The 25,458-nt window shown below is 64.7% G+C and overlaps 1 protein-coding gene across 1 annotated transcript in view; it reads right to left on the reverse strand.

Moving 5' to 3' along the window:
• Nucleotides 1–25,458, reverse strand: part of EEFSEC (eukaryotic elongation factor, selenocysteine-tRNA specific) — a 181,535-nt gene that overhangs the window by 15,097 nt on the left and 140,980 nt on the right. The window contains exons 5-6 of the mRNA XM_056129120.1: nt 17,677–18,309; nt 6,991–7,147 (exon numbers count right to left, since the gene is read on the reverse strand). Coding sequence (XP_055985095.1) covers nt 6,991–7,147; nt 17,677–18,309 — 790 coding nt within the window. The remainder of the gene's footprint in view (nt 1–6,990; nt 7,148–17,676; nt 18,310–25,458) is intronic.

Below are 25,458 nucleotides of genomic sequence, written 5' to 3' on the forward strand. Positions count from 1 at the left end.
CGTGTGTGTGCGTGTGTGCATGCGTGTGTGTGTATGTGCATGCGTGTGTGCGTGTGCATGTACATGGAAGGGGTTCAGGGCGGGCTAGATTAGGTTTCAAGCACCGCCTTCCCTACAGATACCAGGGCAAGCCCTGCAAAGGCCACCGTCAGAGGAAGACGCCAGTGAGAAGACGGATGGTTTGTTTTCATTTTTATAGGGATTTTTCTGAAACCTCAACTTTCACCTCCCGCCTCCGTTCGAGTCTATTCTCCTGATCCAGCCGCTTTCCCGTCTCGGGGCCGGCAGACCTGCTGGGTGGAACGGATCCCAGCCGATGCCCAGAGCGGGAGCCCTGTGTGTGTGTGTGTGTGTGTGTGTGTGTGTGTGTGTGCGCGCACGCGCGTGCTCTGAGGGCCAAGCTGGACTGAGCTGTCTGGGGACAGACGCTCCTTGGAGACGTGTCCCAGCGGCGGGGCTGCCCAGGACATCCACCCTGAGTCTGCCTGCTGCCCTGTCCTCCTCCAGCACCTCAGATCCCAGTTCCTCTGCCCAAACAGCCCCAGTGGCTCCCTGAAGCCTGGGGTGAGCCCCCGCCGGCCCCCTAGCCCCCCCTACCAGCTCCCTCTGGCTCCCCGATGATGGGCCCTTGGGCCCTGCCCACAGGGATCACGCGCCAGCTGAGTCTAGCACAGGGGAACATCTTTCCCCAGGCTCCAAGAAGCAGCTGGACCATAGCTGCCCCCACCCCCACACGCTGCCCTCCTCCCAGGGGCAATGATGAGTCTGTGGGAGCCAAGGAGCAGAGATGCCAACGAGACTCCTCTGGGCGACAGCCCCACCTCCAGGGGCCTAAGGCTGGGGGCCGAGACCCCCCCCCCCCCCAGCCCACAGTGTGCCCTGCAGCTGTCCGTGGGCTGGGCTACCTGCAGGCCCCTCCGCCAGGACCTTCCCAGGTCAAGGACTCAGGGTTTGCTGTGTTCCCTGCCTGGGGCCCCGGGTCTCTCTGTGATCGCACCTCACCAGGCGCCCATTTACCGCCGCTCCGCCCTGCGGCAGCCCTGGGCTCCAGGGGAGAGGGGACCACCTCTTGTCAGCAGGGGCTCCGCTGGTCAGTGGGCCCAGGAGCCTGAAGCCCCACTGCCTGGGTCATTCCTGGGACGGGGCATGGAGCCTGGACCGAGCTTGCAGACAGGCACTTGCCCACCCCCCGGCTCTGCGGGTCTGGGGATGTCCTGAACCAGCTCCAGGTCGGGACAGCATCGGGAAGTCCAGAATCCACACAGGAGCCCAAGATCGGTCAGGCAGAGCAGGTGGGCGGAGGGCGAGGGTCCGAGGCTGAGCATAGGGGTCAGGGCCAGACACTGGCTGGGCTAGAGAAGCCCAGGGTACTGGCGAGGGTGACGTGGGGCCAGAGTCACGCTGCACCCCTCCCCAGGGCACCTGGTGGCAGTGTCACCCCTGCACCCCTCCCCAGGGGCACCTCACGCACTATCTTTCAAGAGCAGTGGCCGGTGTGAGCACCTGGGGGTCCCAGCTGAGAGCTTCACCCAACAGTGACCAGACAGAGGGGCGGGAGGGCCGTGCCAGCACCTGTGCCTGGCCTGAAGCCCCCAGAAGGGATGGGCAGTGAGTGGCAGCAGTCATGGGTGGACCTGCCCGGCTCTCTCACTTAGCTGCCAAGACCCCCACCCAGCTAATGCCAGGGACCCCCCTAGAGAGCACGCGAGCACGCAGGCAGGCATGCACAGGCACATGCAGGCACACACACAGGCACATAGAGGGACACACACAGGTACACACATAGGTGTACATGTAAGCATACATAGGAATGCACGCACAGGCATACCCACACAGCTACACAGAAGCACGCACACACCGGCATGCACACACAGGTACACACAGGCACACACACGAGCATACACACATAGGCACACACAGCATGCACACACAGACACAGGCACGCACATACACATGCAAACACAGGCCCACACACACAGGCAGGCGTGCATGTACCCAGGTGCTCTTGTTCCAGGGATGTCTTTGGAGCCATGGGTTGGGCGGTGAGTGGCCTGCCGTACGGGGAATGCAGGGCACTGTGGGAAGGTCGCACAGAAGTGCCCAAGCCCCTTTATTCTGCAAAGCACTTGGGGCCTGCCTGATTTTCTGGGCCTTTCTTTCAGGTATTTCAGAGGCCCTGGTGGGCCAGTTGAGACTTCAGGGAGAGGCGCCGAGACCCTCCTTCAAGTCCTACCTGCCATCACCTGAAGGGGGGCGGGGAAACCAGCAGCTGCCCCTCGGACCAGGAAAAGCGGGGGGCGGGGGGGGGGGGCACGGAAGTCGTAGCATTTGGTAACCAGGAGATACTTCAGGCAGCTCTGCCTGGCCCATCACAGCCGGTGAAGTCCCTGTGAGGTGGTGGGTCCCGCACCCAGCGCCTGGGGACACCCAATGCCCAGGCCCCAAGGAAGAGGCAGAGCCCTGAGTGGAGCCCCAGGCCCTCCCCACCCACCCAGGGAGTTCCCTGGGGTGAGGCCCTTCCTGGGCAGGTACCAATCGGCCCCCACTGCTGCCGGGGAGCGACTGAGTCTCTGCCACCCTCCTGGGCGCTGGCCCCGCCAGGGACACGCGCCAGTCCTGAGAGAAGTAGTTTCTCTGCGGTCCTAGGCATGTAGGCGTATACACGCACATGTGCAGACATTACGAGTGATGTGTGAGTCACATCTGCATGCATGTGCTGGGAGGTGGATCTACGTGTGCATGTGTCTATGTGTGGGATGTAGTTACGCACATGTATGTGTGCGCATACACGCGTGAGGCGTGTGTGTGTGCTTGGGTGTTCTCATGCACATGGGTGCATGGGTGCACACGCTGTGATAGGCCGCTGGTGTCCTACTAAGCACCCACGGTGCACCGGGCCGTCCTCCCCGTCACTGCCCAGTCCAGTACCAGCGCCAGCAGGGACAGGCGCAGACAGGACAGATGGCCAGGGAGGAGGCAGGGTCCCGGGCTGGCCCTCTCAAGAGCTGGCCGTGGGTAGACCCTCAGGCCTCCACAGAGGCTAACTCCAAGCAACATTGTTTGAGGGGCCAGGGAGCTAGTGCCAGGTCTCCGGTTCCATCCTGGGCACCCAGGGCTCCCTGAGCACCCGTGGGTATTGGTCCACCACCTTGGGGGTTCAAGGGATGATTCTGGGCCACCAGGGCCTCAACGCTGGGCTCCGTGGCCTTCCCCTCCCTGCCCCCACACCTGGGTGGGCTTCCATGTGACTTTTGGCCCCTTTCCAGATGCCTCTGAGCTGACTCGGGGCTCTGAGGGGCCCCAAGCCCGGGAAGATCAGCACGGGAAGAGTCGGCCACTTGGCCAGGGCTCCCGGAAGCCACTCCTGGGCACTGTCACGGATGGGCCCGGGACCATCTGGACCTTCTCGGGCCTCAGAACTGGATACAGGTGGAGGTCAGCCCGGGGCCGTGGGATGACAACATGGCAGACACGGCCACCGAGAGAACTCGGATCCTAAGGGGTCTTTGGTCCCACGCGGGAGACACCAGGAGGCTCAAAGGTGAAGTGGGACCCCCCTCACCCCCATTCGTGCATCAGGAACCCTGTGTGGCCAAGGAAAGGCGGGAGAGGAGGCTGAGCAGGGGTGCTCAGACACCCCCATGTCGCTCCTGCCAGCTCGGACCTGGGGAGCTGGGCTGTCGGCCGTGAGGTGTGAGCCCCTCACCCCTCTGGTTCTGCTGGGCCCGGCCGGCTGCTGGCGGGGCCTCTCTGCTGGGCACCAGGACAGAGGGCAAGGGCACAGAGCAGTTGTCACTCCCCGCACGGCTGCTGTGGCCTCCTCTGCGGGCTGGGATGACCCTCATGCTGCCCACAGGGCCCCAGTGTCCAGGGCGGGGGGGAGCCCACTGCAGGCCGAGGCCCAAGCCCCTGGCACTGGCCTGCACACACAGCCCTGCAGATTCAGCCACCAGGGCCACCCAGAGCCTGGGCAGGAGGCCTGGCTGCCGTCAGCTGCGGCTATCCCCTCCAGGCTGGCTCCTTCAGGTGTGGAGAGGCGGAAGCTGCTCTCAATGGCAGTGAGGTGTGCCCCCCCCCCCCACGTCTCTGGCCCCAAGCAAAGTGCCCCCCACAGATCCATGGAGGGGTCAGGACCCAGCGATTGCCGCTCACAGGGGCTGGGGCTCCAGGGGGCAGCCGGCATAAACGAAGGGGCTCATGGGCTCAGAGATGAGGGAGGCGTCACTGGATGCATGCAAGCCCCCCAAGGGAGGTGCAGAATGTCCCCCTCCACCCTCCCTGACTCTGGGCGGGGCTTCGGGGCCTAATTCCTCCTGTGGGCGGGGCTTCGGGGCCTAATTCCTTCTGCTCCATCACTTCTGGAAGGGGGGGGTCTGAGTGGGCAGGAGGCAGGTTGGGGCAGCCGGGGGCTGGGCTGCCCCCCTCCTAAGGCTGCCCCAGATCCACCCGCACAGCCAGTGTGGGGTCCCCCGAGCCCTGGTTTTGTTCCTGCCGACACCCCCAGCACCTGGGCAGGCCTGTCACAGCTAACAGAACTCAGGTGAGCAGTGGCAGCGGCATGGACACTGCCTGCGGCATCAGCGCTGGGACCAAGGGGGGCTGTCTGGACCCTGAGGCCTCGGAGAGGCTCCCAAGAGAGGCTCTGTGCCTCTGGGATCCTGGGGGCCTCCTGTGCAGCCTCCCGTTGCACTGCAGAGTCTCTGGGCACCCCTGGGCTGCCTCAGTGTCCTCACATGGGAACAGGGGTGGGCATGACATGGTGGGGAGCCCGGGAAGGGGGTGCACTGGGTCCTGGGGGTGCGCCGCCAGGCCCAGGGGGCAGGCACTGCTCATGGGGTGGGGGTGGGCATCAGGCTGGCACCAGAAGGTGGCTGGGCACTGAGGGAGGAGTGAGCCCCCATCCCGGAGCTCAAAACCCATGGGGCCACCTGGGACAAGCAGGCCCTACTGAGGGGAGACAGTCCGCTGGCCTGCTGGCCCAGAACCAGTCAGAGAGGATCGCAGAGGATGGCTGGCTCCAGGGGCATCTCCTCCCCCGCCGACCCCTCGCCCTGTGGGCCTGGGGCCGCCGGGACCCATCAGACACCTCCTGCTGGGCTCTGAGAACCAGGGGATAGGAGGGCACACAGGCACCGGGAGGGGGGCACACACTCCTTCCTGGCCCCACCATGGAGAGATGGAGGCAGTGAAACGGTCCCGAGCAGAAGCAGTTCAAGGGCCACAGAGATGCCGTCACACTGGCAGGAGGAAGCGCCTCACCAGCCAAGTCCCCAAGCACCAGGTCCGTGGCCGCCCACTCCCATAGACCCTTCTAGTGGCCCCCTCCGGACTCCGCCCCTTCCCGTAAGCCCGCCCCTACAGGCCCCGCCCCCTCAGGTGGGCCCGCCCCTTCCCGTGGGCCCGCCCCTTCCAGACTCCGCCCCTTCGTGTGGCCCCACCCTTCCCAGGACCCCGCCCTTCCAGTGAGCCACACCCCTCCCCATAGATCCTGCCCATTCCATGGTTCCACCCCTTCCCATGGACTCACCCCTTCCTGGGCCTCTCCCTGCCTGCTTACAAGGGTTATTCTCTGAAGGGGGCAGTTTGAGTGACCCTCCCTCTGGCGCCCCGCCTCCCCCCCCCTTGACTTTCTGGGCAGGTCCCTCTGTGCCTGGTGGGCTGTCCTGCCACTGATCTCATTCCTGACAGTATCTTACAGGGAGGCCATAGGCCGAGTGTTTGGCCCTGGTGTCCACAGCCGTCCCCAGCACCTGCTTATCACCTTCAGGGCCACTCTCAGTTTGTCCACAACTCAAGCCTAAGAGTGGCCCCAGCGGCTTGGCCTGTCAATTCAGTGGCAAGTTTGTGTCAAAACACCAGACAGAGTAACGCAGGTCCCATAGGGTGGGACACAGTCCCACAGGGTAAGAAAGGACCCACCACGGCTCATTCCCCACCACTTGCTGCCCCCCTGGCCGCCCACCCGTCCCACACTGCCGGGTCTGGCCATGGGGGTGAGCAGCTCCAGGTACATGGCTGGGGTCCGAGGGTCAGTGCCAGCCTGCGCCCAGTTACCGCCCATGAGCCTTCGAGCCCACGCGCAGCCCCCCCCCCCCCCCCCCCCCCCCCCCCCCCCCCCCCCCGCCCCGAGCCCTTCTGCCTGGCAGCAGAGTCTCGGCCACAGGAGACTCCTTCAGAGAGGCGGGCGGGGGAGGCCTCTGCACAAACAGGAAATGGCCCCACTGAGCAGGCCAGGCTGACCCCGGGGAGGAATGTGGGCTCCCCGTCTCCACTCCTACACTCTTGGGCCCCCCAGCCCGCCTCCGCTCATGTCCAGTCTGCTCTAGGAACACCCCACTTCTGAGCTTGGCCCGGGAGAAAGTTGAGGATCTGAGGATGGGGGCATGGTCCTGTCTACCCCGAACTCACATTGGTCACGCCAGTGGACCCTGAGCAGCTGGAGAAGGATGGAAGCTTGGGATGCTGCCTCCAGAGCATGGCGCCCCTCCATCCTGAGAGCCACACCCTGGGAGCCACACAGCTACCCATCAGCCCTGGAGCCCAGGGCCCCGGTGTGGGCCAGGCAGGGAGGACGGGGCCCAGTGTGGGCCAGGTGTGGGGTCAGGGCTCTGCCAGCTCCAGGAGCAGGTGGTGGTAGCTTCGCTGACCAGCCGGACCCCGGACACCACCTGCCTGCATGTGACTTCAGATGGCCATGCCCAGGCTCCCAGACGCACAGCCTCACCCCGAGCCCCATGGCTGTGCCCGGTCCATGGCCCCACTGCCCAGCCAGGGCCGGGTGTCAGCGATGTGAATTCTCCACATGGCTTTGACCCCGGTGCCCGGATTCTTTAACCCACAGATGGCCCGCCCCACCTCCTCCCCCACGTACTGGTGTGACGCAGAGCCCCCCCCCCAGAGTGCCCCACCCTGGGCTCCGCCGCTCCCCCAAACGACGACCTCCTCGGCCCACGGTGGGCACTGAGAGGCGTTGAGCACAGACCCACTCACCAGGGATGTGGACTTTGAACTTGCCGCTCTGGCCGAAGGCGCTCTCGATGACGCCCAGCTCCCCCGAGGACAGGTGCACCTTGAGCCCCACGAAGGGCTGGATGTTGGTCTCCTTCTTGAACAGTGAGCGGCCAATGACGCTGTGGTCGTCCATCGCCTGGGACCGCGCCCGCCGGAGAGAGAGAAGGGTCAGCGCAGAGCCCTGAGGCCTCATCACCCCCAGCCTCCCCGCGCCGGACTGCTGGGCGCACACCGGAACGGTGTGACTGACACACGGATCCACATGCACGGGCCCCGGTGATAGCAGCGGGAGGCGGGGCCTCAGTGCATGGCAGGGGCTAGAGCTCCCGTGGTGCATGGCCACCCGCGGCCAATGAAAGACCCGTGGCCTTGTCCTGCAACCTCGGGACCCCCAACCCCCGGGACCAGGCTGATGCGCAGTCCAGAGCTCTCTGCCGCCCACGCTGCAGCCCAGAGCAGCCTCCCCATGCATTGCCCCCAGCCTCACCACCTCTGCTGGGGCTCTCCGACTCCTTCCTCCCTTTGCTTGGGGATCCAGACGACAGAGGGCCCACCCGTGTGCCTTCGGGACTCCAGCTTTCTGCCGCTGGCCGCCTGCCCCTGTGGCTGTGTGCGGGACTCATGGGCACCATGCGCAGCCCTGATTTCATGGCACATTGTGTTCATCTAGAACTTTCTCCCAGGGCTTGAGCATGGGAGCACTGAAGTGGGACAGCCTGAGGCTTCCCGTGACTCAAGCTCCCCTCTGGGGACACCCCCGCCTTCCAGACTGCCCAGCTCCTCTCCAGGGCAGTGCCAAGGGAGTATGGGCATCTCGGGGGAAAGGACCAGGGGCAAAGGGTGTACACTCGCCCTCTCCCCAGGGTTCTCTGAACGGCGGACAGTTTTCATCTCGAATGTGGGGTTCGGCCGGAGCGCGGGAGAGCGCGGGGAGGCCTCCTCCTGCCCCTCCCGGCCCACGCTTTCTGGAAGCGGAGAATGTGGGCGCCATCATGTGCCACCAGGCCAGTGCCAGGGTGCTGCACTGCCCCCTGGGACCCCCCATGGGCCGGCTGCCCTCAGCCCCAGAAGCTTCTCACTCGTCCCCGAGACACCCAGGTTTGGCCAGGCAGGCCTGCAGATGGATTGTTTTGCAAAGCTGAAACTGTCCCATTTACCCTAAAAACCTTTTTGGAAAAACAGATCCTCTTCTATTTGATTCATAGCGCCAGATAAAAGGTGCTCGCATCCCCCCTCTCCCGGTGATGGATGATCCGGATACAAATAACGATAAGAATAATCATTTCCACTCGCGCAGCCCTTTATGATTCACGAGTCTCGTTCCCACACGCGCGCGCCTCTCCGTCCGTCCTTCAGGACTCGGCTCCCAGCCCTGCTCCCCCGCGGGCTGGGCCTGCCACGGGCCGCACACTCCCTCCCCGGCTCTGCCTGGTTGGTGGGCACCCGCCCCCTCTCCCCTCCCAACACCCCCGCCACCCACGAGGACGGGGGAAGGTGGTGTCTTGGCCCTGCAGCCTGGATGTTGAGCACAGCCTGGGCCGCTTTCCCCTCTGGTGAGACTCCTGGGACCCTGAGTCACCCGCCGGCTCAGGCTGCAGGTGGAGCCTGTCCCCAACCCGGCCACGTACGTGGGGCGGGCGCAGCCCTCCAGATTCTCATCCTAGGCCCAACTGGCACAGGTGAGTTGGGGTACCCAGCAGTGATGTTCTAGACAGCCGGCTCACGATCCCCAGGTCTGAGGACACTACATCCGCCTTTCAGCACAGCCACCTATGGGCGGGAGAGGAACCTCTCAGCTCACGGTGACAGAGCCACTCAGCCCACAGTGTTGGAGCCATGGCAACTCAATCCACATCACATATGTCTTTGCTGGGACTGTAACAGAGCCACAGACACTCAGACCATAGTGACAAAGACACAGACACAAGTCCACAGTAACAGAGCCACGGCCACTCAGACCATAATGACAGAGCCATGGCCACTCAATCCACGGTAACAGAGCCACGGACACTCAGACCATGGTAAAAGAGCCACAGACACTGAGACCACAGTGATGGAGCCACAGACACTGAGACCAGAGTAACAAAGCCATGGACACTCAGACCACGCTAATGGCACCACGGCCAATCAGATCACAGTAACGGAGCCACAGGTGCTCAGCCCACAGTTAACAGAACCACGGCCACTCAGCCCAAGCTGGCGTTCTTGGGCGCCCGCCAAGTGCCCTTGTCTGCTGGCGTTCTCCTCTCCACTTGGCAGAGGGCGAGCTAAGTGCTCTCCCGAGCCGAACGTGGTGTCGTTCAGAGCCACAGCGGAAGCTCTCTCAGGCTGCATGGACCCAGCCCGGGGCGTGTGCTGCTCTCTGAGCTGGAGAAGCAGCAGAGTTGCCGGTTTAGGGCAGAGCCACTCTGGAACCCTCCACCCCCAGCAGCTGCCCCAAGAACTCACAAAGGTACACTCCTCAGCCCCGTCAGAGGTACCCTCCTCACTCCCCCCCACCCTACGGGTATGTCCCTTCCAGGCCCCTGGTTATAGGTGCGAGAACCTGGCCCGGACAGCTGAGGGCAACCTGACGTGTCTGTAGCTGGGGGCCAGCTCCCGGGAACGGCTAGCACCACGGCGGCCTGGGGGATACGGGTGGGTAGAGGCGGGGCCCAGTGCCTAGCCTAGAGGCCTCATACTAGCAGCTGCCCTCAGTGCCCACGACTTCCAGGGCCCCCAACCTCCTGCCACAGTTCTCCCTGCCGTGGCCCCTAGCATTGGCACGTTCTGGCTGTTTCAGACCCATCTGCGGCTGCTGGAACTAACTTCCCTCTGCTTCCAGGCCTACCGCTGTGCATGGCTCTGGTCTCTGAGGGGTCACCAGGGAGGACAGCGGGTACAGCAGTAGGGCGCATGCGTGGTACTGGGTCCACAGAAGTCGCCACGGGCCAATGAGTGGCCATCACCCCAACTTCCTGCAGGTCCCTTGGTCACTCAGTGCGGCCCCTTTAGGTCACAGTGTGGGTCCTGATGCTGGCCTGGCTGCCCTACCAGACAGGGGATGCTGCCAACACAGCCAGACCACAGTCAGTCCCAGCAAAGACATATGTGATGTGGACAGGTGAGACCTGCGACAGGGCTGGCAGGAACAGGGGGTGAAAGTCAGTCACTTGAGTGTGCACGGGGGGCTGGAGTGACAGCACATCAGGGAGGGCGTTGGCCTTGCACGTGGCCGACCCGGGTTCGATTCCTAGCATCCCCTATGGTCCCCCAAGCCAGGAGTAGTTCCTGAGTGCATGAACCAGGAGTAACCCCTGTGCATCACCGGGTATGACCCAAAAAGCAAAAAAAAAAAAGAGTGTTCACGGGTGGGGGTATAGTGCCCTGGGAGGGGGCGTGTCCCCCTGTCCAGGCCCAGCTCCCTGCAGGCCCGGGCCCCGGACTCTGAACGAGTCTCCCTCCGCCCGGCCCCTCCTTAGCAGGGTTATAAAGCAGCAACTTTCAAAAGCGAGACGCCCAGCACTCCCCGGGCCGGGGTCCCGCGGCAGGCAGACTAATTTGATTAACTTCAGGGAAACTTCAAACAGCGCCAGGGTGCTTGGGGCAGACAGCAGCGACCCCGGAGTGGGTTTAAGTGCTACATAAACAGAGGCCGGGGCCGACGGCGAGGGCCAAAGCCCCTGTTTACGTTCTCATGTGACCAAGTGTCAGCGCGGGGCTGGCCCCATGATCCCACGGGTGCCGCTGACCGGGGGAGGAGTCCTCGGGCCAGGTCTGACCCCAGTGGGGCTGGGGGCTACCTCTCCTGGAGGCGGCGGGTGGTCTCCCCGCCACAGCTCAGTGGGGATTTCCAGAGAGGGGTGTTGGGTCACTCCTGGGCTCCGGGTGGGAAGCTTGGCACCCGGCACTGGTGGGCACAGACCCTGCCTGCTAATTCCGCCTCTTCAGTCCACTCCGGGTCGGACAGGGAGGGCGGGACCCAGCATGGTCTTGGGGACAATAAGGGGGAGCCCCGCCCCCGTCTCTCACCACCGGGATCCCACAGACTGCTGAGATTCCTTCTCAGACCCGGACGGTCCTGGGTCCGAGGGCGGCTGGCGGCACCACCAGGTTCAGGGCAGGGTGTCCACTCGGCAAACGCATCTCCTGGACTCCTGCCAGCTCTGTCGCCCCAGTGAGTTGAAGTGACTCACCCCAGGCCCACGGCGGCTGAGTGAGGTCACTGTGTTCTGGGCTCCCCCATCCCCTGGGACTCTCAGCCCACAGCCAGGGCGAGCAGGGATGGACACTGGCCACCACATTCTGTCGTCAGGGTGCTCAAGCAGGCCTGCAATTCCAGCCCAGGGGTCCAAGGTGGCCCCCTCTGCCAGAACCCCTCAAACCCTAGAAATGCCGACCCCCAAGTATGGGAGGGAAGACGGTCTTGCCTCTGCTGGATTCTAAGTGATCCTTGACAGTACAGGCCTCTAGACCAGGGAAACTGAGGTCCACTGGGGGCCAAGGGCAACCAAGCAAGACAAGTGGGTGTGAGGGGAGAGGCGGTGAGGAGTTGAGCTAGAAGTCTGGCGCAATGGCAGCTGCTCTGTGCTGAGCTCGTCTGCCAGACAGCTGGTCTGCGCTGGCCACCCCACTAGCGGCGGGCAGGGGGAGCGCTCTGGAAGGCAGGCCATGACCCGGGCACACGCCCTCCAGAAATGACAAGGGGGAGCAAAACACCTGCTTCCTGCAGTCTCCCTTAGCCACTGAGGGTCCAGGCAGGGGCTTGCTGGGGAGATTTGGGAAGCCAGAGGCCCCCCCCCCCAGCACTGGGGACAGGCAGGGGGCTGGACACCAGCGCCCCTGACCAGGTCTGCTCCCAGCAGGGGCTCACTCCGAAGACAGCCCTGCAGATGACCTGAGTGGAAGGTCCCCTGCAGGGGAGAAGGCTGAACTCCCTAGAGCGTGTGGGCTTAGCTCCGTGCACGTCACTATGTCATCACAGGCGTGTCACGCTCAGGCCCGACACCCGGGGGGCTGGGGGACCGCCCAAGTTCCAAAGTGACTCTTTTGGGTCAGCCGTAAAGGGCAGTGGCACTTGTGGGCCTGGGGCCGGCTCGTGGGCAGCAGGAGAGCAGGGAGGGAGGAGAGGGGTGGGGGAGGGGGGAGGAGGGCAGCAGGTGAGGGGAGAGCAGAGGTAGGGCAGGGGGGAGAGGGGGCAGCCTCGGTCCAGTATCAGACACAGGCTAGACCGGGCCAGAGCTGGGGTGTCGGCAGAGACACGGGCACCCCAGGGGCCAGCGCTGGGGCCAGTGGGGAGGCGCACGGCTGCCAGGATCCTGGGAGAGCCCCTGCTGTGGGACGGCAGCTTCTGGAACCACCCAGCTGTGTTTGCAGGAAGAAAGTGCCCTCAGCAGTGGCGCCTTCTCCTCCTCCCAGTGTCCAGCCTCGGTGGCACCTAGACAGTCCATGCCCTTCTCTGAGCCCTCGGGAAACGACACAGGAGCCTCTCGGGGGAGCAGGCTGGTCCCCACCTCCCTCCTCACCCCCTCCCCGTCCTACAGGGCCCAGGAAGGCGTGAACCCTCCATTCCCACTTGGATCAGGAGCTGCGGAAGCCCAGGGGAGGCGACCGAGGGCAGGCCAGGCTCTGGGCACCCCAAGGAGTCCCACCCTGTTCTCAGACTGCCTCTGCCTCTGAGCACCCCGGGGGAGCCGGGGCGCTGTCCTCCAATGCCCGGGTCCCCTTGATCTTGCTTGTCGTGTCCCCCAGTGCTGAGGAGGGTGACGAGGCCGACCCCAAAGGCAGGGAGGAAGGGGGGCACTCCGAGGAGCATGTGCTACATGCCAGGTCCTGCGTGCGTGGCCCCTGGCCTGGGACCCCACGTGGACCTGCCTCACCGGAGCCTCCCCTCCCCCAGTAGCCCCCCAACTCCGCCGCAGGGCAGGGGCCTCGTCTTATGCAGGCAGGAAGCCATCCAAGAGGCCTGGGTGCAGGCCCGGCCAGGACACCGGACAGCCCTCTGGCCTCCTCGAGGGGCCTGGGAACACCCCCGGCCCAGGAGGGGTGTGGCTTCCGCCCAACTTTCTGGGTGCCCACTGCCCGCTGCCCTGGGCACAGTGGACAGGCCATCAGCAGCGGAGTGGAACGAGCCCAGAGCCAGGGGCAGCACAGTGTGGCCTTCCAAGCCAGCCAGCGTGCCTGGTGGCGTCTACCTGTTTACACTCGGCTGGCCAGCCCCGAGGCCTTCCCCGATGGCGCCAGTGGGTGCCAGACCTGGGGTGCTGGCACGCCAGACCTCACCCCACCGCGGGAGGAAGAAGTGGAAGGTGCTGGGTAGTAGCCCAGCCAGGGGGATGGACATCTGAGACCGGGCCGAGCCAGGTATGGGTGCCGGGAGGCCCTGACTCGACATTTCACAGTGCACCCTAGAAGGGGGGCGTGGATGACGTCCGCTGTCCTAGCGTGGGGCCGGGGGCACAGAGTCGCCGGAGGTCTCAGCCCCTCCTGTCCTCAGCCCTGCCCCCTGCAGCCACCCAGGGACAGGCTTTCCTGGTGGCGGGTCAGCCAGCCCGTGGGGGTGTGGGACCTGTAAGAGGGAGAGGGGGGCAGCTCTGCTGGCAGAAGGGGTCGGGGCAGAGCGCAGCCAGCTGCTGGGGGGGCGGGTGGCAAATGTAGAAGGGGTCCTAGCCCCAGGCCATGCGGGGCACCAGCACTTAGATTCCCGCCCTGCTTGTGACAGCCAAGAAGTGGGGCCCCCGAGGCCACTCAGCTTGCAGGGTGCCCACCCAGGCACAGATGGGAACCAAAGGGGTGCCCTCTCGGGGTGAGGGTGCCTGGGTTTCTGTCCGTCTGTCTGGAACCCAGTGGAGAGCTGAGGCCAGTCTCTGTCCACCCGAGTCCAGCAGGACTGGCCCTGAGTGCCCAGTGCTCCTGGGTTCTGAGTATGATGCGTGTTCAGGGTGCCCTGGACTCAGGGTATGCCCCCCAGACCGGGCTGCACCTCCTTTTTCTTCCTCCACCTTCCAGGCTGACGCAGGGCTGGGCCCTGAGGTGTCTCAGGGATGGGCACGTGACCAGTTCCGCGGTTCACAACTTTGCCGTCTGCACGGCACCAGGAGGAGGCCCACGACCAACCCTCAGTGCATCCAGGGTGTGGCTCCAACCTGACTGACCCCTAGACGCTGCCCTGGGAGCCCCCAATGTCCAGTTTTCCCTGTCAGCACGCTAGACCCCCCCCCCCCCCCCCCCGCCCACCAGTGTGCCCGTTTGCCTCAATTTCACAGGCCTCGTCACTGGAGCCGGCTGCCCGAGTGGCACCAGCCCGGCTGGACTGTGTTCTCCCACCCGCTCCTGGGACGTGGCCGCCACCCTGCAGCTGGGGGGTGGGGGACTGGGCTGTTGCCCACACTGGACAGTTGAGCTGCTGACCACGCAGCCACATCAAAGCACCACTCCTTGGGCCTGCTCCGGGTGCTGGTCAAGGCCGACACCCACTCAATGGCCGGCCTCTGGGCAGGCCTGTTCCTGGGCAAGTTGGTCTCCCGGTCACCAGCGTCACTGGAGGCTTCTGCTCGGCTAAAGGACACACGTGCTGGGGGTGGGGCAGGGGGCTCCTGAGGGTCCTGAGGTGGCCGAGCTCTAGCCTGGACCCTGCCCTGCCCCCTTCCTCCCAGGAAGCCCACCTCGCGGGGCTGGCAAGCGTGCTGCAGATGTGAACAGAGCCCGTAGGCACGGCCCCTGGGTGGGCGTCTTTGTGGGAGGGCCACAGCAGGAACGGGGCAGGAACGGGGGCAGGGGTGACGCCAATGCCTGGCAGGGGGCTCGCTCGCTCCCCGGCCCTGCATGTGTGAGGCACAGGAGTCACGCTCTGCCCACCCCGCTGCCCCCCCGGATGGCAATGGAACCACAATGGACCCCTCGGTTAGAAACTCAGGCCCCATGCAAGAGCTGGTCCCCATGGGCGTGCACCCAGCCCGGGGTGAACGAGCCCCCAGGCTGACCCCACTGAACGGGAGCACGGGGACAAGCCGCCTCACTCTCCCCAAGTCGCCCTGGCTGCCTGGGCCCCGACTCAGAAGGAAACAGGCTCCCCCCCCCCCCCAGGCCGCTCTGTCTCACCCGAACAGTCAGGGTGCTGGACGAGTGGCCGGCCTGCTGGCGCCGGGCTGACTCCGGCCAGCTCAGCCCTCGGGCACAGGCCTGGCGGCTTGGCTCTCGGGGCCTCCTGCTTGGGGGGTGATGGCGGCAGTGCAGGGGTCCTAGCCAGGGCCCTCCTGGGTCCTCTCACCACGGGCCTGTCCCACGTCGCCTGTGATTCCAGGAGGGGTCAGGGGGCCGCCTAATTGTGTCTTAAGTTCCCCGGGGAGTGGAAATGACCAGGTTCTAAGGATCCGAAGCCCCCCCCCCTCAGAAATACATCTGAGCTCAATACGTCCCCGGGGGAGGAAGTGGGGTCTGCCAAGGTGGGGCAGCAGAGACCCTGCGTCCAGCTCCGGTATCTCTCTGTGACCGCTGGACACGATGTGGGGTTCAAGACAGCTGGTGCGGGAGTGACGGCTTGGAGGGGGAAGGGCTGGGGTCCCTGCTCACCTCAGTCCTTCCTCGCAGGGGTCTCACTCTTAGGTGCCTCCAGACGCTTCTGTGGTTGGAGGGAGCATGGGGGGGGTCTAAATAGTGCTGGGGGGGGCAGAGAGGTAGTCCAGGGGGTGGGGCACCTGCCTTGCACGCCACTGTCCCGGGTTCAAGCTCCAGTTTGAACCCTGGCACCATGTAACTCCCCTGAACCCCATCGGGAGTGAGCCCTGAGCACCGCCAGGTGTGGCCCATACAAAAAGGTAAAGGTAAAGGTAAAGGCCCTCCCGTTGATCGTCGATTTGCTCGAGCAGGCCCAGTAACGTCTCCATTGGAGACTTTGTTGTTACTGTGTCTGGCATATCGAATACTCTCGGTAGCTTGCCAGGCTCTCCGAAGGAGAAGCAAAAACACCAAACTAAGGGGGGGCTGGCAGGGTCTCCTCCCCTGCTTCCGGCTGGGCCCGAGCAGCGGCAGCCTCCCGCTGACCAGCCCTCACGGACCCACACGCGCTGCCCACGGACAGGCCGCCTGGGAGCTCTCCGGGAGCGATAAGGCTCCGTGATCGATACGTCCCCGGGGGAGAGCCAGACGCCAGGACTTGCTCATCCATCAAGGCGACAGGCCCACGGGGCACTTTATCACCTTCCTCTTCCCTCAGCACCCCGGGGTGGGCCCCAGGCTGGTACGGGGCCTGCAGGGCACCCATGGTCAGCCCCAGAGGTCTCCTGTGAGCGGTGGATGGGTCGCCCTCCCCTCCACCCCAGCTGCCTGTGCGGGGACCCAGCTCGAGACAGCACGGTTGGTGAGTCACCAGGGGCTGGATACACGGTCAGGAGGGGGGAACAGGATGGGAGGCTCAGGAGGCGTCTGTCCTGGGACAGCAGACGGCAAGAGGGCCAAAGGACAGTGCTCCTAAGAGGAAGTGGGGTCCGCCAAGGCGGGGCAGCAGCGACCCTGCATCCAGCTCCGGTAACTGCTCTGTGACCGCTGGACACGGTGTGGGGTTCAGCACAGATGCCACCCCCCACCCTACGCGGCCACAGTGCATGCACGAGCCACGTGCCGGGGCAGCAGGGGGTTGAGCCCGGGCCTTCCTGCCTCCCTCCCCGTGCAGGGACATCCCCCCAGGGACAGTGAGGTGGGGGCATACGCCCTTCTGGGGAGACCTACAGGAAGCCGCACAGACAGACGGGGAACTTGGGGTGCGTCCGGGTACCCGGGCTCCTGTCGTGGGTCTCTGAGCGGAGGCTGGGGGACTAGGCCCGCTCCCCCTAGGCTGAGGTACAGGGACTTGCACGACTTCTGTCACCCCAGAAAGCCGCAGCCGGACCCCCTTCCCTGGGCCCCTCCCATGTCTCCCCGCCTCCCACTCCCCTGCTCCCAGCACCCCCCCAGCCCCCACTCCCCGATTCCACAGGCTGGGGACAGACTGGGTTGAGCCCAGACCCCACCACGGGCCACGCTCCTCCTGCCCTTGCCCTGACCACCCGTGGGGATGAACACAGCAGCCTTCAGCTTGAAGCCCAGCCCCCACCGAACCGGAAGCCAGGCTGCCGGCCGTCCCCCCATGGCTCAGGAAGACCCCAACAGACTCACGGCACCCTGCAGGTTTCAGGCCTGGGGAGGCTGCAGGAGAGACTGTGCAAGGTCTAGCCCGCCCTGTCTGTGGAGGTGGGGGGCTGCAGGACTCCTGGACTGAGTGACCACAGGGGATAAGGTCACGCCAGCCTCCGTGCTTTCCCCCTAAGACCTTCGGAAGTGGGAGAGGAGGGGCCGGAGCGCTTGCCCTGCACGCCACTGACCCGGGTTCGACTCCCAACATCCCATAGGGTCCCCCGAGTCCCTCCAAGAGTGACCCCTGAGTGCAGAGCCAGGAGGAACCCCTGAGCACCACCGAATGTGGCCTCCAAACCAAAATAAAGAAGAGGAAAAAAAAAAGAAGCAGGATCACAGAGCTGGAGCGATAGCACAGCGGGGAGGGCGTTTGCCTTGCACGCAGTCGACCCAGGTTTGATTCCCAGCATCCCCTAGGGCCCCCTGAGCACGCCGGGAGCGACTCCTGAGTGCATGGGCCATCGCCGGGTTGAACCAGGGCTCCTGCCGTGGCGGGCACGGGGCCGGGCTACGTACCCGCTCCACCAGGCCCTGCTTGCTCTTGCGCTTGTACACCTTCAGCTGCGGCAGGAGGCTCTCGGCGTAGCCCTTGTCCTGCAGCCCGAGCAGCAGGACGCCGTGGAAGGCCAGGCGGCAGGCGCTGGTGTGGACGTCCACGTCCAGCCGGGAGCCGATCACCAGGCACAGCCGTGGGCAGGTCACGGGCTTCTCAAACTCCACGAGGGCCCACTGCTGCCGGGGGCAGCGGCCCTCCACGGCTGGGGCCTCGCCGCCGTCCGGGCCCGGCTCCCGGCTCAGGTACTGCTCCTGGAACACGTACTCGCGCGAGAAGTCGAAGGCATCCAGCAGCGGCTCTCGGTCAAAGTGCTCGGGCTCAGGGCCGAAGAACGTCAGCCGGCCCATGACGGTCTCGTGGCCCACCGTGATGTGGAACTTGGCCTTGGTCTGCAGGGGGCCCCGGAAGTAGGAGATCTTCTCCACGGACACCAGGGCCGCGTGGATGGTGTGCAGAGTCTCGGGGGCGCACACCAGCCCGCGCTCCAGCAGCTTGGGGTCGAACTGGGTGACGCAGATGCCCAGCCGGTCCCCCTGCATGGCCGTGGTGACGGGCATGTGGAACATCTGCATGGACTTCACCTTCTTCACCACCTGGCGGAGGGAGACGGAACCTCTGTGAGACAGAAAAGCCTGAGTCCAGGGGGGGGGGGCGGGGGGGTCACTGGGGCAGCCCCAGGGCCCTGGCCTGGCTCCTGGCCACAGTGTGGGGGGACGGGGGTGAGCGACCACCCATGAGAAGAGAAAACTGTGCCCTGCCCTCCCGGAGCTTGGTAACAGGGCACGCAGCACCCAGCCTGCAGACCTCAACACCCCCATTCCTGGGGCCCCGCCACGGAGCTTCGGGTAGACTGTCGTCCCCCCAGGTCACTGCTGCTCTGTGCACCTCCCCCGTTCCCTAGGTGGGCCTCCTGCCCTCCCAGAACACATCCAGGGCCAGAGCTGCATGTGAGGGGCCGCGGGTTCTGGAGGGAGGGAGTATGGACAGTTCTCAGAGCACCAACGACCAGAAGCCACCAGAGACGTGAGCAGGTGGTGGCCACAGCACAGTGGGGAGGGCGCTGGCCTTCCACACAGCCCACCTGGGTTCGATCCCCCGAAACCCCGGAACCCCAGGCCCCCCCAGGAGTGACCCTTGAGTACAGAGCTGGGAGTAACCCCTGAGGCATCATTGGGTTTGGCCCCTCCAAACAAATCAACAAAAACACCCTCTCGGAGATGTGAAACCACCACAACCGGTCAGCCTGACCCCGTCTGTACTGACCAGGACGGTCTCTGCAGATGCGTGCTAGCGGAGTCTGACCACATGGCCCTGAACATGGGCTACGGCACACGGAGGACAAGGCCAGGCCACCTAGAGGGGGTCAGGGAAGACAGCTCCATCTCGTGGAGCCCCAAGGAGATGGCGTGTCATCCCCAGATGGCGAGTGGGAGGAATCAGGAGGCTGCAGGGGGCCGGGCACGGGAGGGGGCAGGCTGGGAGCCACCAGGGGTCCAGGTCCAAGCCCACTGTCACTTTCTAAAGATCACCACGGTGCCTGGAGTGTGGCTGAGGGCGGGGCGGGAGGGCAAGCAGGCAGGCGACGGGCTGAGCTCCAGGAACCTTGCGCTGGGCAACCGTCCAAGCGAGATCCACAGCCCCTGAGAGAGGTGGAGTTCTGCCCGCCGCTGCCTTCCTGGGCAGCCCTGAGACCCAGATGTTTGTTCCAAGATCATTAACGTCCGACCTGGGAGGTCAGGGGTCACAGAAAGTGGGACGCTCCCGTGTCCAAAGTCACAGCCACGACCAAGCAGAAAGCAACGTGGACACCAACCAGAGGTTCTCGGGGTGGCAGGATCGGGGGCTGCCGGGAACGTTTCTTCGGGGCAGCAGAGACAGTCCCTGGTCACTCCGGGTCTGCTGGGGAGGTATGTCCTGGCCATGTGGGCTGCCCACACCCGGTCTGCACTGCTGTGGGTTCCCTGGGGAATCTCGCCTCTGGGGCTGCCTCCATCCCGGAGCCAGAAACCCTTCACGATGAGTCCCTGTGTTTCTGCCTGTGTTCTCCCAGCCCTGAGGTGGGTGCTGCTCAGCCCGTAACCACTGTGGCCCTCCAACCGTCTTTCCTCCTGCCGTCCCCACACGACCGCAGGCTCCCCCTAGCCTGGGCCCCCACGGATGCAACTCTCACTGCGGCCCCCCTTGGAACATCCTGGGGTCACGGGGCTCTCAGAGAGAGACGCTGCTTTGGGCCCGCAGTGCAAGCGTCCGCACTGCCTCGCCCTGACCTTGCGGCTGCATTTCTTGCCCTTTGCCCCGGGAGTTCCTTCTCCTCCTTGGATTGACTTCCCCTGCCCCCAACCTGGCACTCCCGCCCCTCCTCGCCTCTGCCCACTAGGCACAGAGCTGCCTGCCTGCCCTGGGCTGCAGAGGGAATGCAGGGCTGGGACCCATCACCCACCACCCACCCGCAAAGGACTCGTCCTGGTAGCTGCCCCCCAGGGTCCCCCAGGTCCACGGGAAGACCCCTGGGCGCTAAACTCCTCCCTATCAACTATCCCCACGGCCACAGACCCATAACGGTGGGGTGGTGGCACACACCACGTTTCCGTGTCACCCACGATGTCCTTATGCCACAGAACACTCGCTCGAGGGGCGCTAGGCCAGCTCACCCAGCGGGCGCACACCTGTTGGGGTCACTTGTGGTGAGGTGGTGGAACCATTCTGGACTCCGCTGGCAAATTCTTTTTCTTTTTTCCTTGTTTTTGGTGGCGGGGGGTGGGCACACGGCAATGCTCAGGGGTCACTCCTGGCAATATTCAGGGATCATGTGGGGTGCCGGGGATCGAGCCTGGGTTGGCTTCGTGCAAGGCCAGCGCCCTAACTGCTGTGCCATCACCCAGCCTGGAAGAGTCCAGCCCTGCTGCTCGCCTGGGGCCCTGCCGAGAGCCCACGAACAGGCAGGTGCTCTGGGGACCCCCTGGGCCCCCTCCCCCCATTAGATGAGAACTGCCGGGAAGTGAGAGCCCGCCTCTGAGGAGCAGGGAGCAGATGCAGTGCCAGACCCTTTTTCCCCAGGCTGTCACTTAACCGTCTGTCCGGCACACGGGCACACCTCTGCCGGGCTCAGGCCCTTCCCAAAAGCCTGCCACGGGGAACAGGATGTGTTCCGGCCGAGGACACCCTGGCTAAAAGGTAAGTGCAGACCCTCTCGTCCTCCCCCCCACCCCCGACCCACCCAGCGCCAGACCACCCAGCCCCCACCTTGGGCCGCAGGCCCCTCCCTGCCGCCGGCCGGCCAGCCAGCCAGCGCCCACTTTATTCCAGGCATGTTCTCCTTTCAATGAGCTGTTCTCAGGACAGAAATAATGAAGGAGGCCCCGGAGGGCACAGCCGGGATCGGAGAGACACGTCGCCTGCAGATCAAGATTCTAAGGGCCCAGACAGGAAATTGGGAAGCAGACAGAGATGGGGCTGGGGCGCGTGTCACGGCCTCCGGGTGGCATGCAGCCGGCACCAGCTCTGCCGAGATGCACTTGAGGCAGCACAGGACAACGAGTTCCTCCAGGTGCTCGTGGGGGGGGGGGGGGAGGGCGGCGGGATGGGCTCTCCTCCCCCAAAAGGGCATTCAGTGGCTTCGTAACTTGTTAGCTGCCTCTTGGGCACCAGGTTCTGGAAGTGCCCAGTAGCTCCAGGGGCAGGGGCAGGGACTAACTGTCATCCACATGCCCAGAATCATGGAGTCCCGGGTGGGGAGCAGGAGACAGAGGCTTGAGGGGAGCAAGTTCTGTGAGCGCCGGCAGGAGGACTTCCTGGCAGAGGCAGCAGGGAGGCCGAGAGCAGCCTGCCAGAGGGCTCCAGAGAAGGGGCAAACAGACCAGGCCCGACCGTCCATGTGAGGGGCAGAGAGGGCTGCGGTGCCGGGCAGGGGTGGGGGGAAGAGGGTCAGAGGATGTGACATCAGCAGGAGAAGAGCACTTGCTCATGGGCACTTTGAAAGGCGGCTTTGGGGACAGTGGAGAGAGTGGGGGAGGGGAGAGCAGAGGGGAAGAGTGCAGGGGGAGTGCAGGAGGGTGCCTTGCCTTGCCCACGGCTGAGCCCCAGGCCAATCCTGGCACAGCTTGTGGACCCCAGTTACCCCCAGGCCTCACCCCGAGCACAGAGCCAGGAGCAGCCGGGCCGTGTCCAGCTGTGCCGGCCACACGGAGCAGAATCTCTGGCTGGGGAGATGGGCCGAAAGAGACGCTTCTCCGGGACCCACTGCAGGCGCTGCCTGGCACTGGTGGGTGCAACAGGGGCCGAGCCGGGAACTGCCCACTGCCTGTGGACACAGCCCTGGAGAGCAGGAGGGAGCCAGGATGTGGGCCCTCGCAGCCCTGACATGGCCCCCCATGCCGGAGACCACCCAGCGTCCCCCCTCTGCTCCTGCAGACCCTTTCCGAGGCTGTGACCCTCCAGCTCCTCCCCGGGGGGCTCTGCCACCCCCCACGCAGACCCCTGCCCGGCCTCATCTCCTTCAAGCCTCCCCCAGATGTCTCCCGACCAGAGCCCACCCGTGATGGGGAGCCCCTCCCCCACCCTCCCATCTTCTCGCTGCCAGTTCTCCCTCCGTGAGGCTTCTCTGCCTATTTCCGACGCTGATCTCCGGGGCCCAGTGCCGCCACACACGAGAGCTCAACCTGCCCCGGTGGGGTCTGGGAGGGGACCTGGGGGTAGATCTGTGCCCCGGCTGCGGGGTTCTGGTCTGGCCGAGCTTCTGTGCATACACACAGCCCAACAAGACCCCTGGAGACACGGGCCGCGCTGAGGGATGGCACTGGCATCCTAGGGCCATCCTGAGAGGGTGTGGGGGCACAGGGGCCCCGCTGCCTCGTTGGGGGGCAGTGGGCACAGCAGTGGGGAGAGGCCGTGCGGTGGGGTCCTCTCCCCCACCCCCCACCCCCACCTCCAGGCACCCCGCGCACCCCGAGCGCCTGGAGCAAGAGGCGATGTCTGAGACTCGGGTTCCTGCTTGCTAAGCAGTTTGGTCCTTTCTGAGTCACAAAGAAGGTTTCCCATCATCTGGGTCAGTTATTCTTCATAAAAACGCCACGAGGCAGGTCAATATTTTTACATTCAATTTTATGGATGAAGAGGCAGAGGTGTGGGCATCCCAAGGTCACGCACGACGCAGACAGGCTGAGATCTAGGGCCAGGCAGCAGCGGGATGGATGCAGGGCAGAAACTGTGCGGGGTCCCAGGGGGGTCGCCGGGACACCCTCGTGTGGCTGCGACCAGGCGGGAACGCAACATGCCCCGGGAGTCAGAGGCCAGCAGCGGGAAGCGGAGCCGGCCGGGGTGTGGCCGCGGGGCCAGGCGGCTCCCCACCCACGGCCATGCCAGGGAAGGGGCCTGGGGAAGGTGCCCAGGGCAGGCGCTCAGACCCCGCTGCCCAGCTGCCCGCTCCCTCTGGCCAGGCCTGGGCTCAGCAGCGCAGCATGTCCAGCCCAGAGCAGATGCCCAGGTGCCTGCTGGCCCGGAGGGGAAGAGACCTGGGCCGCACAGACACCATGTGCACCGGGGGGTCGACCTTCCTTCTAGGCCGCTGTGTCTGCAGCCGCATCCCCCAGCCTCCCACGCACATGGGGTGCGCACGGGCAGGTCTCAGAGGTGGGGGGGCACCTTGGGGGCCAGGCCTGGCCCACCCATGTGCCAGCAGACTTTTGCCACTCCCTGCCCTGGGTTTCAGGCACACAGCAGGTGTGTGTGGTCCTGGTCCTGGAACCCCGTGTGCGCGCACACACAAACACACACACACATGCACACACACGTACACACATGCACGCACACACAGGTGTACACACACGCACGCACACATGCACACATGCACATACACGCGCATGCACACACATGCACACATGCACATACACGTGCACACATACATGCACACACATGCACACACACGTACACACATGCAATGCACACACAGGTGTACACGCACACACGCACACATGCACACGTGCACATACACGCGCACACATGCATACATGCACACATACATGCACACGCGCACACACACACACACACACGGTCTTTGGTAACATTTCCTTCGTGGGGTCCGAAGTAGGGGGCCGCCACACCACCACACAGAGCAAGGGCAGCCGTGCCAGCGGGGAGGGGTCCGTCCCCCCGGGACCCAACCGTCAGCAGCTGCTCAAAGCAGTGGGCATCACCCTGGGCTGGGCAGTCTGCGACGGGCAGGGATGTCCGCGACAATGGCACTGGCCGTAATGAGATTGGACCGCTATTATTTCCATTTTCGTTCCATTAATGAGCTCGGAAGCTCTTGGCTGTGCCAAAGGCAAGGGCCAGGGCCAAGCAACCTCATCATTACTTAATAAAATGTAAATCGGAGAGGAGAAGAAACACACAAGGTTTGACACTAATAAGCTTACAACAGGATCAGTTACTTCAATTCAAAGAGGTTCAGACCGGAGGGGGGAAAAATGAAATAAGCTTTAAAAGCTCAGTCTAGGTTTGGCTCCATCAGACCTAACCAATTTTGTTTAATAAGGTTTCAATTTGGCGGCCCTTGTCCCCCCCAACCCACCCCCCCAACCGCCTCTTCGAGTGAAGCTGAGTACAGATAAGCCTCCCCCCACACCGCTCCATCTAATGCTGCATTAATTGCATCTCATGTAAAAAGCTGCACTCAGGACTGCAGCAGAGAGAGCGGCGTGGGCCCCGGGGGCCGTGGACGCTCCGTGACCACCTGCTCGCCACTCGCCGCAGTGAAGGGGCCTCGGACGCGCTGAGAGCCGTGCTCCGGTGGTCGCCACAGGCTCCGGCTCTCACTCCGCACCTGCCGCCCAGCAGACGCCGCCTGAGTCGCTGACTCCCTCCCCCCTCTCCATCCGTCCGTCCGTCCATCCATCCATCCATCCATCCATCCATCCATCCGTCCGTCCGTCCGTCCGTCCTTGGGCCTTAGGAGCTACCTCTAGCTGCTGGTCTGTCTGGGAGCCACAGCCAGAGGTGCTCAGGGGCTCCCCTGGTTTGGAGCTTGTGGGGGTGCTGGGGGGAAGGGGGGTCATTCCCAGCAGACTCCGGGGGGCCATGCAGTGCCGGACAGGACTAGGCCACCTGCCATGGTCTGAGCGCGGCCGTGGGCGCCATCTCCCGGCCCTGCATGACAGGACGATAACCTCTGGGTCAGTGATGGCACTGTGTACCACGGAGGGTCCCGGCTCCTCCAGCCGCCGCTGACCTGAAGGGCTTGGGTCACTCGTCTCTGCGTCACAGCTGGCCACAGCTGGCCAGGCTCCCGCGGGGACAAAATGTCTCCTGCCACATTCCTTAGCAGGTGTGGCCTCTGTGTCTCTGTGGGACCCTTCTCTGGGGTTCCCCGGTGGCCACACTGCATTCTGGGCACAGGGGCATGCCTGCCCGCCCCATGGGGCGTCCCCACTGCGCCAGCAGGTCCGGGCAGCGGCTCACCGTGGCCCCGACAGTTCTGGGGTCACACAGGAGCCCGCCACTTCCAGAGCAAGCTGAGGGCACTGTGGACAGACAGAGGTTCCTCCCTTAGCCCCGGACAGGCCCCAGGCCCAGAGCGAGGGCTGCCCAGGATGGTGGGGGAGGGGGGCATCAATGCCAGGAACCCTGGAGTTGGCAGCACCCAGGCACCCAGCCCACCCGGTGTGTGTGCGAGTGTATAGATGAGTGTGAGTGTGTGCATGTGTGTGGATGAGTATGTGAATGAGTGTGCACGTGTTTATGAGTAT

Source organism: Sorex fumeus, unplaced genomic scaffold (genome assembly GCF_029834395.1).
Source record: "Sorex fumeus unplaced genomic scaffold, SorFum_2.1 ptg000072l, whole genome shotgun sequence".
Classification (NCBI taxonomy): domain Eukaryota; kingdom Metazoa; phylum Chordata; class Mammalia; order Eulipotyphla; family Soricidae; genus Sorex; species Sorex fumeus.